The sequence below is a fragment of the Cajanus cajan genome, chromosome 4 (genome assembly GCF_000230855.2).
Source record: "Cajanus cajan strain Asha chromosome 4, NIPB_CcT2T_4, whole genome shotgun sequence".
NCBI classification, from domain to species: domain Eukaryota; kingdom Viridiplantae; phylum Streptophyta; class Magnoliopsida; order Fabales; family Fabaceae; genus Cajanus; species Cajanus cajan.
The window spans coordinates 78674682-78687286 of NC_138520.1; the positions used below are offsets into that span (position 1 = coordinate 78674682).

Genomic DNA, 12605 nt, shown 5'->3' on the forward strand with positions numbered 1-12605 from the left:
AGGCAACTACTAGATACATTATTATTGAAGACATTTTCACTTTTCATCCACCCACCTACTCTTGTAAAACCGTGTTGAAACCATGGATTGGGTATTGGGTCGTTTTTGGATCGGTGAGAGTCTTTCAATTTGATCGTTTTCAAAAGAAGGGTTTATAATTATAGGATTGTTGTCCCGTTTTGTTGAATACAATGTGTTAGAGATTTTATATCAATTATGACGAAATGTTATAAGTTGGTTTTATATGATTTAAATTTACATAAACTCTTACAAGTCATTGAATATTAAGTGAAAAATATTTTTTATTTTTTAAGTTAATTTTGTAAAGTTGAATTAGATTAATAATCTGAATTTTTTATAATGGTATCATACCACTTTCTAAGATTATGAATGTCTAAGTCACCAACATAAGATGACAATGTGGAAGAAAAGTGAAGAATAGGTTATTTCATTCAAATGTTTATTTCACATTATTTACTTCATTTTATCTTGCAATATACTCAAGATTTGTCAAAATCTCAGTTAATTATTCTGTTATCATTCCCATTCTTCCTTTCAGGCTTCTCAATCAGATGAACAACATCAATCTATGCCTTTTTACATTAGGTATACTGTACCTTTTTTTTTTTTGGAACTGAGATGAATCTTACCTAATTCATAGTTGAGCCATGTTGAATTTAGATGGCAAATTCTAAATGGTGAGGAACTATTTTCAGCACGTATTTAAAATTAAAATAGGTTTGCAATGTAGATGGCAAGACTTGAAATTAAAATTTATAAGAAAATTGAACTATTTACTACCTGGATTGATTTATGAACATCTTCCATTCGCCTTATCCAAACTAAGGTACAATGCTATATAGGTTTGCATTAAAGTATAAGCCAGCTAATGCATTGAAAATGCAAGGGTCATAGTTAGCTAGGAAGGAAGCTAATGCAAGGGTCATAGTTAGCTAGGAAGGAAGCTTGTATTGTGTCCACAAACTCAATTAATTTGGTATCCAATTTATAACCATCCAAACTAGCCGTGAGATATTCTATCAACCCTCCAAATTAAATTACTTTCAATATGTTTTCAACTTCTAGAGATACCTCCCCAAAAGTTTGAACTATGAACAGCCCTATACCTCCTTCACTCGAGGGATCAAATCACTTTCACCCAAGGAACTTCTCTCTTACTTATAATTAGTTTAAAGGGAAGATAAGTTGGATAAGGAGTGTAAATCAGAATAGGGAGAAGTTAAATATGTCTAATTAAGAGAATGATGAAAGGGAGAGTCTTATTCACCAACTTATGTATTCTAATTTAAATAAGAGAGTAGATCAATTTAACGTACAAATCAACAGTACCAATATAAAAGAAAATGATACGTACATTTGTTAGAATTAAAAAAAAAAAAAAAAAAAGGCGTTGAATAAGAGTAAATTTTAAAAAAGTATAGTAATTTTTTAAAAGTAAAAGAGTGCAAGTAAACATATTAGAGCAATACTTAAAAGTTACGACTACCTTTTAAAAAGAAAAATTGGGGGAGAAAATTATTTTTGTTTTATTTTCTCGTTATTTTGATTATTCCATTGAATAAGATATGGATAAAAAAAAAGTATGTGAAAGTCCAAATTTCCACTTCCTCAATTATCTAATGTATGGTCGTGATGATAACGACCCCTTTTTTTTGTAGCTAAGATGATGACAGTGGCTTCACTCAGCAGTCACTGAAGTCCGCAAAACTTATATTAATAATGTTCACAAAGAACAATTTCTTAAAAAATTTCCTCCGCAAAATTTGTTAAAAGAAATTAAACTTGACCACAATTTTAAAATTTGAGAAAGAAGCTAAAGAAATTAGTCTTGTGTCATAAAAAAGTTATACCAGATGACACATTTTAATCTTCTATTGAATAAACTGATTTTTTTTTCTCATTTCTTCCCCAGTTTTTGTTGATTAATGAGTACGTTGGTGGCTTGTACGTTTTGCTGAACGTGTGTTATGTCAAATAAACGAAACTTCTTACCAGTTTCTTTTGCTTATTGCATTCTCTTACACAAATGCTACTATTTAGATACTGTACTAACTGTCGCCACGGTGAAAATTGATTTAAAAAATAGGTAATTATCACCAATATTTATTTTGAAAAAAAATATTGAAAAAACTATAAAATTGAAAGTGCTCAACAAAATTAGATTTTAGTTTTGATCTTCGTCTTAAGACAATTTATCTCTGGTTGTTTAAATAAACTATTTATAACTCTTGAAATTTTTATCTCAACAGATAATATACATGCACTCAAATTAATTATAGCATAAAATGGTACTTTTAATTACTTGATTATAATACATTTATTTTATTTTAATCATGAGTCAATTTCTTATTTTTTATTTTTGAAGGACTAAACATAAGTTATTCCATGCTCTTACACGTCTCCTCGTATAATGAATAATCAAAGTTTACATAAATCTTTTGTAGAAAATTTAAAATTGTGTATGTTGATATTTTTTTTAATGAAATGTAACATTTTAGAACTATCACCATCCATACGTTCTAATTTACAAGATTGACAAAGGTGTATATCAAAAGACTATTTATTAGAATTTTTTTTCCTTGTTTAAATGTCTAATTTTATGGTGTAAAAATTTAATTTTGGTTCAATATTTTTGTTTAGAAAAAAAAGTTTAAAGACATCAAACAATCTTAATTTTCATCTCAAAACTCAAAGATTAAGAAGATCTCAAATCTAATTAATCATTTTCTAATAAAAAATTTGTTACACTAATGTTAAAATATTTATTAAGTATTATATTACTATTATTATATTATTATTTATATAATTAATTTTACACCTTTAATTCAAAAATGAATTTAAGACAACAAATTGTCTTAATTTGTATTTTTTAAGTTCTTGGATTAAGAGAATGTTACATTCAAATAACCATTTCTCTGTCAAATATTACTTAATTGATTTTAAATATTTCAATTTCATTTTAATTAGATCTTATAATTTATAAAAATACTTTATTTTAAAAGTTTTTAGAACTATTAGGTAATTACAATCTGTATCTTAAAAATTGTAGAGATCAAAAAGATATAACGTCTTTTTTATTAAAATGTTTTATTTTTATTTTGTTAATATTAGTTTAATTATAAATACTTAATTTTTTTAAATTTGTGAAATAGTTTATTTTTAAGAATTTAGAGGTATGAAGCTGTCACAATTTTTACCATAAAATGATTTGGATCTCTCCCAATATTGATGAGGACTTGGCGATTTTAATGTACGTCTATTTCTATAGACTTTTCTTTGATGAAATTTTTTTTAAAGATTTTTTTAATTTTTTATGTAATTCATTTTGTATTTATCATATTTATTTATAAATTAAATTTTAATATTTTTAAAATAAATTATCAATAAATAAAAATAACATTATATTAATATAATATTATTTATCATAAATCTAAAATATAATTTATGTTTTAACTATTTATTTATACAAATTTTAACTATAATTTATATATCCAAACATAATATTTATTTATCCATATATAATTTATAATAAATTTTAGTTAAATATTTAACTTTTATATTATATAATTTAAAATACTAGTTATATGTAATAAAGATTATATTTCTCTCAACCCCTTAATCATACCATGTTATTTAGTAATGTGATCAAACGTCCAAGTTCAAGAGGGAATTAGAGAATGGCTAGACTTCAGATTAATTATCAGCCAATGATCGGACTCTGACAAATATAGGGATTTTGGTTGTTCAAGAAAAAATGGTTTAGTTTGATAGTAACAAAGAGAGCTTGATAAAATCCAACTGTATTTGGCTTTATTTACTTCATGTCAAAGTTACAGCTATTAGTTAGTGAACAACTTTTTCTACATTGGCCTACCAAGATGCATCTCAACTATTGCCAAGAAACTTTGCGCATTTGTTTTCGTAGTGTTGGATGATGGATAGTTTATATCCTTTAACTAAGTACTCGATTTTACCATTACCATTCATGTGGATTTGAATTCAGGATAAAACTTGCATGCAATATTATAGATGTTGTTGATACTGTTTTCTATACATAATTTCTTGGCTTTGCAATCGCTTTAAGAAACAAAAATAATTCAAAATATAGTTTTAATTTCGAACGCATCGAGTCCCTTTGTTAGTTAAATTTGGCATAAATTTCAACCCACAGATGATGCGTTCCAAAGCAATTAGGAGATGAAGCAAATTGTTTATTCATTTGTTCTCATCCATTCATCTGCATTTGGAAATCCAAATACAAAAACCAAAAACACAAGATGACATTTCCCATTCGAAAGGTAAAACAAAGGGGGAAAAAGGTTCTTACAAAAGTAAAAATGTAACAAACCAATCCCAACAAAAGGGGTGGCTAGAAATGGCTCTTGTAGTAAAAGTCAAGTTTAGAAGCCTGGTGGCTTGTAGGCAATGAAACTGATGCATTGCACTTGGCGAACATTGTCAAATCCAATGATCCGAACGAAAGAGTTGGGGTATTCCTTAACAGCCTCATCAACCTCCTTCAACACCTGAGCAGGGTCAGTGCACCCAAACATGGGAAGCTTCCACATGGTCCAGTACCTTCCATCATAGTATCCTGGTGACCTGTGGTTCTCACGGTACACAAAGCCATGCTACACAGATACACCAAATGTAACCCTCAAGAACCATAACATAACCATGCAAAACAAGAAAAAAACCAAAAGGGTTGCATTGCAACTGAATTCACCTCCAACTCGAATTCCAAGCAAGGAATATCCATCCATTCCTAAGAAGGTAATCTACTTCCTTCAACAATTGCTCTCGTGAGAGTGGTGGCAAGTAGGATAGAGTCTCGAACTTCTTCTTCCCAAGTGGAGGCCATACCTAGTACAAATATGCATAAATTTAAGTAAGACTATCAAATAAGTATCTCAAAACCCATACCAATAATGATTTCTAGTTGACTAATAATATAAAAGTTCATCTGGTTGGCTGATGGTATAGAAGTTTTTTCACTGACAGTGTATTAAGGTCTTTAAGTAAAAGGGTTAGCATACAAACTTATATATACATTGTGCGTCCATTAGCTATCCATCAATGATTTCCTAGTTGTTGACCATGTAAACGTTTTATCTGATTGGTTGACAATATAAAAGCTTTTACACTGATGATGATGTATGACCATTAAAGTGTCTATTAAGTATATGGGTTAGTTTAACAAACTTATATTTGCATTGTGTGTACTTTAGCCACGGATGACTCCAATGTCATTATGTAGCATTAGAATGCATTTTTAATCATTTTGGAGGTGTGTTACCTGCATGCATTGTACTCTTCCACCGTTGCTTGCAATGGAGGTAATGTCATTGTTGGTTTTTCTAACTGGGAAGCCAGTCATAGACTTGAGGCCAGTAAATGGAGCCACCATGTTGCCCTGTGCCGGAGAGGCACGGTTAACGGTGGTAACAACAGAGGAGGAAATCATAGAGGAGGCCATTTTTCTCTTCCTTTTTCACTACTCACAAACACTGCTAGCTGTTGGAGATGCAAAGCTCTACTCAAACGTTCTACATTTATAATGGTTTTTGTTTGATATGGAGAAACCAAATGACCTCAAATTGAGGGTATGGATTAAATGGTGCCTAATTTCAGCCATTGGATTGTGAAAACTATGTCATTGCATCATATTAGTCACACCAGACTGAAATTTTTTAAATGGTGGCCTTATCGTTGGGGAACATTGTCAGTGCCACGTGGATGGAGTCTCCATAATCTTATCCCCTTTGAGAAAAGAAGGTTAATGTGTGATGGTGGTTATGTTGATTTTTTTTATTTTTTATTTTCTATTTTGAAGTCCCATTGTGTGGTGGCCTCAATGAATTTTGTGACCATCCCTTCTTCAGACATATTTGTCATGTATAGCATGGGTTAAGTTAAAAAGAAAATTTTATACCGTCGTCAAATTATAAATCTCTTGGTGTGTATCATAATATTGTTGATTTTTACAATAAATAATTAAAATAATTATATCAGTGATGATTTTTTATTAGTTGAGTATGCAAAAGTTTTAAAGACAACCATTAAACTAAATGTTGAATAACCTTTGTTTTCTCCGGGATTTAGCTCTTCAAATTTTCAGGCTCAGAAAAATTTAATGGAAAGAACCATCTCAACTGACAGTCTCTTATCTCTTTTGTTGGGTAGTTTGAGAATGTGTTTCTTTCTTCACTAGTGCATGGGAAAATTCTTTGTACATTTCCCTCTAAAAGCCACAAAGAAAAGTCCGAAGTGGATAAGAAAAATGGAATTAAGCGAGAAGGATTGACTGATTGAACTCCTTACCATTTACATTTAGTTAATTAACAAGCTTATATGTCCAAAACAAGTGAAGAAAACATTTAAGACCCATTAATAATTGATTGATAAACTCTACCAGACCATACATCAAAGACCGAATATGTAAATCATAAAAGAGCCTTATCTTCAAGTAAGTGCATTGCAAGCACAATGTAACACAAAATATGGAAGTCACGTATTTTCCAGCAGCTCTGAGCCACTGACACTGTCTTTCTTTTATTTAATTTAATCTGAAAAAATATGCGACGAACAAAGCCAAGGAAAGGAACAAAAGAAAACTGCAGTGAAATATCACCACTAAGCCGTTTTCTGTAGCATGTCTCGAAGGAAATAATTATTTTTCAAAAATCATCTAAAAATTCGTAAAAACTCGGCCACTATTTCCTCAAAATAAGTTGATATGAATTAAACCGACAAAAATTGCACCTCTAGAAGTCATTAAAATATCAATTAGGCAATGGAGAGAAGTGTTAAGTTTCTTTTATGCTGAGCTGTAGTGGTGTCAGCTAGTAATTGTATTTCTTATTAATCATAGTGTTCGAGTTATCCATATCTCAAAATAAATAAATAAAATCTACAGAATTCTACTTGCATCTTGAATGTTTCAGCATGGTCAAGAAAATATCTAGATAAGATATTTCCCACTTTCTTTTCCCCACATCCCGAATTCTTCCAAAAAGGGCTGCCACCTTTCATTATCCCTTAATATACTCGCAAACAAGCTCTCCCTTCTTCAGCTCCTCTTAAGCCACTGCATTCAACCCAACCAAAACTTAGAAATGAAACTGGAACGTGACATTCTTAAAATATTTAATATATTAGGACTACTTAGCAAAATAAAATCTCAACCGTTAGATATCTGTGTTTTTTAATCTTAGCCTTTGATTACCCAGTATGGACCCTCCAAACTTTGATTAATTGGAGTATGTAAGTTTGCTCAGTAACATGCAGGCTTAGAGACCTTGTGTTGGCGTGACGAACCTATATTATAGTCAGAGTAAATAGATGTATTCCTTATTTTATTAATATATTTAAAAATATTATATTTTAAATTTTTTATTTTATATATTGAATTCTTTAATGATTATTTTTTACATTTATATTTTATTTTATGATGTAAAGAGGTTTGAAGAGATGCATCGGTTGCTTTCTTCTGTGTTTTGCTTTATTTGAACTCTGACAAGATAACTGGGTAGAAATCGCATGGGTACATCAATCATAACTCACAGAAAAATAAGTCTAGCCATAAATTTCCTCATCTCATTCTCCTTGTAAAACCTACTGTGTGCCTCCTTTTAGTTAAGTAATAAATAAATTATACAATTTGACCGGGTTTCATTGTCTTAAAATGGAGTATTATATTGGTCAACAACAAATTCACACTTTACAAAGAGGAAAAAAAAGATGGACATTGCATTTTCACACCACTTGGATGGGGTGGGGAACAAATATAATTTCTTTATTCTTGCAATGACTTTTTTATTATTATTGATGCCTTAATTGGGATGAGCCGGCCAGGTCAAATGGTTAATGAGATTCCGTGCATGACGGACAGCATACATGTAATTGGTACGAATAATAATAATCCAGACAGGTCAAACCTTAAAATTTAAGAGTATTCAGTTGGGTAACTAACTAGTTGAACATACCAAACCTTAATCGTATCTATTGTGCACCTCCATATTGTTCAACTTTCCAAATTTGGTAAGGTTTAGGCAGAAGAAAATAAGGGGTGGTCAGCTTTCACTCAGCCTGTGCTCAACACATTATAACACTTTTTTAGCATACTATAAGGTTTTAAAAGTCCTGTATCGAAAGAAAAAAAAAGGTAAATAGCCAAATTAGTGTCTAAAGAAAATATATATAAAAAAGAGAGATATTTTGACTTGTAAAAACATTGTCATTTAACGCATCTTACATTTGTAATCTCCAAGAATTAAATGGTTAATATTTTGTTTTCTAGGAACCATTATCCTATATATTTATTTTACAAAACAGATAGGGTCTTAAAAAAAATGCTTTAAAAAAATGCACCGAAGCAGCTTTGAGAATTAATGTTCTTGATTGATATTATCAAATGCCAGATTTTCTAAATCTTCTCCAATGGTGATCCTCTTGAAGAACCTAAAACAGAAGGGGCTAACATAAGCAGACAATTTTAGTTTATTTCTCCTCATCTACGTCATAGCTTTGCTATATCCTTCAGTTGCCATAAAGACTCCGAATTTGAATCTGTTGAAAAATAAATAATACTTGCTAATCAACAAATCAAGTAGGTGTTTCATTCAAGAAAATTCACACTGAAATTGCTTTAAGAACTGACACTATGTATTGCTTTTAAAGTAAGGGAGAATGTAAGAGTGAATTTGCAGACCAGAAGTGATTACTTGTGGGAAATGCCAGAGCACTATACAAGTTACAAGAGATGAAACAGTGCAAGAGGCAGCCATTCCGAGTAAGATCAAATTGTTAATTAGATTTATCAAATTAGACTTAATTGCTATAGTATGAATCCAGCACAAGTTAGAGAACCAAGAGAAAAATGATTTGGCAGAAAATAATTTTGTTAAGGGATTTTTTTCAACCTTCCCTTTTCCCTTCATATCAGTACAACCCGATTTAACAAGTCAGTTCACTCCAGTTTCTGGAGGTTAATCAGCCTCATAAACCACCTAAACCGGTTACCATTCTGGTTAGACCCACTAATCCAAACTTGTTTTAATAACACTGCTCTCTCTACGAATATCACATTTGATTTTTAATAAAAAGTTCAGCACATGCTAATAATTTAAGGAAGAGAAAATAATTATTTGTTCAGTACATTAAAAAACCGAGGCTTTTTTTTTTTTGGCTATACATCTAATTTACCTGAATAAAATTTCTCAAAGAACTAAGCACCACAAATTTGATGTAACAACAATTTATTCACCAAAAACTTTTATATTTAGAGTAGTGACATTGGGACTTGACAGCAGCTAGTAGTAGCATTTGATTCCCATTATTTCCTCAAGCAGGATAGAAACATGATTCATATATTCCATTTTCCCATTCTTTCATTTTTTTGGCACATAAGAAGGTGGCCTTTGTTTCAAAGTATTTAATTATATTCCCAACAATGACATTTCCAGGAATACAACATCAAAAATGGTTTACCTGGGTAAATTAAAAAACATGTTTGGTTAAGAAATAAATATTCACGAATATTAAAAAAATCAAATTATGGAAGAAACAAGTTGGATGGAAATGATGTTATTAGCTGGGTTATGAGATAATTTTCATTATTCCTGTGGGAACACGCACCCCTCCCCATCAAAATGAGAATGACGCTTTCTAGGGAATCAATAATGCCCAGAACAGAAAAGTATTTTAAAAATTGTAATGAATAAGGGAATCTCATGTTCCGAAGTTCTCATGCACTGGAACAGCTTTACGAAGATTGAAACAAAAACACCATAAGACATATAACAGTAAAACATGATCACTCAAACAAGTTCTGCCGCGCAATTTATTTCTCAGTTCCATGTTCCAACAAACATCTTATGGAATTTCAGTTATAAAACAATTAATTCAATTAAAAGAAGATATCCAACAGACATAATCAAGTTTTTAGTGCGGATAAAGTACCATTGAGCATGGCCTTCATAGTTCCCCTGTATTTTAGGGATTTAGACTTGGAAACAATATTTTCAGGTGACCTATCTTCATGCAAAAACGATCACCCAAAATTATCCCCAAGATGTAATAAATGCTTAGATTCCTAAGTGGATGGGAAGCTTGATAGATCCATTAAATCAATTATGTAGAAGAAGTACTCCTAATCTCCTATAATATATAATATATGCCAGAGGAAAAAAAACAGAGCATTAGTTGACAATTCTCAACATGAGAACTAACCAAACCTCAAAAAATCCAAAGCCCCAAACCAACGAGTAACAACCCTGCTCCCCACCCCCACTCCTCAAAATTAAATCATAAAATAATTTATAATGAGAGCCTGAGAGGCAAAGAGGAGGGTCATTTTAAATTGAAAATGGAAACAACTATCATCATATCCAATTCTCCACCTAAATATTAGCTCACAAACTAGGGAAAAGGCCACAAGCATTGTTCCTACTAATCCAAATCCTTTCCTCAATAGCATTCTTCATTCACTCAAAAACGGGGAATGGAAATGAAATGACGCAAACATTTGTTCTTGTATTTAAATTTCAAAACGCTACATATGAACAACAATGAAATAGCATGTACTAGTCTTAATTTCTGTTCCAAAGACACTGATCATTCCCATTTCAAACCTCATCCATTTTACTTCCCGTCATGCATCAACTCTTCAAGCGTTTAAAAACAAAAAATAATCATTCAGTTCCAATGAAGGACAGAGCAAATAAACTCAGCACCGTTAACCAATCCACGCCTTATGCTTCAAATTCAGAAAAACACAATCTCAACTAACAACTAATAAGAGAGAGAGAGAGGTTTAGTTTTACAATTGTGAACAGCATGAACTCAACGCGCGATGCTTTGCCACGAGACCGCGGCTTTACGTTTGTTCCTATGCGTCCATGCGTCGCTATTCCTTTTCCAATTCCGAACCTCCAGATTCTCCTCCCCTCTCACCCGCGGCGCCAAGAACGAAGCCCTCGCCGCCGCGACGGCGACACGTGGCAAGCCGAGCGACGAAACCGATTCGGCTTCCGATTTAATATCCCGTGCCTTGGCCTTCGAAGAGAACGCGGACAAGAAAACGTCTCTGGACGAGGTTCCAGCGTGCGGCAGCATCGAGTTGAACGCGAACACGCCGCGAACGCTGGCAGCGGCGGGATCGAGGTGGAGGATTTTGGTCGAAGCGGCGGCGGTAGCGTTGGCAGCGCGGCGGTGGCGGTGGTGGACGCCGTGGAGCCAGCGGACGAGGGCGATGTCGGAGGAGCGGTTGGGGTCGTACTCGATCCTCTCGACGACGCCGAGAGAAGAGGCGGTGTTACGTTTGAGATCGACGGTTCGCTGCAAGCGCTTGGCGCCGCCGCCGCGGTTGAAGGAGGTTATGCGGCCGGAGGAGTTGCGGCCGGCGGTCTTGCCGGATCCGAAGGTGAACTGCCGTAGTGCTCTCTTCACGCCTGACATTCTTCTTCCAACTTCCAGCTAAGTTAGGGTTCCTTTCCTGCTCCTAACGCTTCTTCACTGCTTGCTCGTGTTATTTAGAAATTAGAAATAAAATAATTACACTTTTCTTATAACATAACATTAGGCAAATAATTAAAGTAAAAAAATAAAATTAAATATTAAATTATATTAATCATTATAAATCAAAATATATCGTAAAGTAACATATATATTATATAATAATATAAATGAAATAAAGTGGATTTTTACCATCAACAAGCATTAAAAATTAAAACTAAATTTCAGTATACATAAAATATTAACAATAAAATTGACATTAATCACATACATAATATTATATTATCATTTATAATTTTACTAATAAAAAAACAATTTTGATCAATTTATCATATTTAAGTCAGTAAAATTTTGGGCCAGCCAAATCAAACCAAAATAAGTGTATGTATGAATTTTCAGTTCCTACCTAATTCGCATTCTTTTTTATATCATTTACCTAATTAGTATACTAAACTATTCAAATCAACTATCTAGCTCAACCCTTTTTATTTTTTCTGAACTAACCTCAACCCATTTTTAAAACTTAGTGTTTAGGATAATAACTACAGAAATTTGATTTTTTTTAAGGTGAGATTTAATGTAAAATTGCTACAAAATATTATCATTTTTCTTTTTGAACTAGACTTTTTATAACAGCGCCGAATTATAATATGCATAAATCAACCTACGCGAGTACGCAGGAATTAATTCTCATAAATTATTTTAGTTTAATAAGTCTTTTACCCGATTATATCAAGATTGTCTCTGGTAAAAGACACTTGTAGTATTAAAAAATGATATAAATAGTGCATTTATTAAAAATATGATTTCACTCAATGACTGATTTAAAAGCTCATTTTAATAATAATATTTTTAAAAAATAAATTTACAAGCATGAAGTTTATAAATAGGATATGGCCAGCGTCCATATGCTGATTGACGAATTCATGTTTTCAAATAGATTGAATTATTATAATCATCACTATATTATTTGCATATATTTAAATATGCTAGTTTGTTAGACTTGAAATACATTATTTCACTTATTTATGAAATAGACTTAACCCAGTCTAGATTTTTTAGAAGAAAAA

The 12605-nt window shown here is 31.8% G+C and overlaps 1 protein-coding gene and 1 pseudogene across 4 annotated transcripts; both read right to left on the bottom strand.

Moving 5' to 3' along the window:
• Positions 1–4219: 4219 nt before the first annotated feature.
• On the bottom strand, positions 4220–5589 carry LOC109806577 (ribulose bisphosphate carboxylase small subunit, chloroplastic 1-like; annotated as a pseudogene). The gene is made up of 3 exons (XR_014433441.1): positions 5318–5589; positions 4748–4884; positions 4220–4652 (listed from the first exon to the last, which is right to left on the bottom strand). The product of XR_014433441.1 is annotated as a ribulose bisphosphate carboxylase small subunit, chloroplastic 1-like (transcript).
• Positions 5590–6854: 1265 nt separating this feature from the next.
• Positions 6855–11563, bottom strand: LOC109805487 (Nucleic acid-binding, OB-fold-like protein). 3 transcript variants are annotated; one of them, XR_014433440.1, is made up of 3 exons: positions 10845–11563; positions 8007–8163; positions 6855–7108 (listed from the first exon to the last, which is right to left on the bottom strand). XR_014433440.1 is itself a non-coding variant. In XM_020367571.3 (2 exons), exon 1 carries the CDS (start codon positions 11476–11478, stop codon positions 10864–10866), a length of 615 nt encoding a protein of 204 aa, XP_020223160.1. In that variant the 5' UTR covers positions 11479–11563; the 3' UTR covers positions 6855–7108; positions 10845–10863. The 3 variants fall into 3 exon arrangements, 2 of the variants coding, with proteins under 2 accessions (XP_020223160.1, XP_020223159.1); XM_020367571.3 differs by lacking the exon at positions 8007–8163; XM_020367570.3 differs by lacking the exons at positions 6855–7108; positions 8007–8163 and adding an exon at positions 8237–8589 and having other exon boundaries at positions 10845–11562.
• Between the last annotated feature and the right edge of the window lie 1042 nt (positions 11564–12605).

Excerpts from the sequence above, each read along its gene's own strand:
- LOC109805487 (XM_020367571.3), bottom strand. The coding sequence starts at position 11,478 with ATGTCAGGCGTGAAGAGAGCACTACGGCAGTTCACCTTCGGATCCGGC.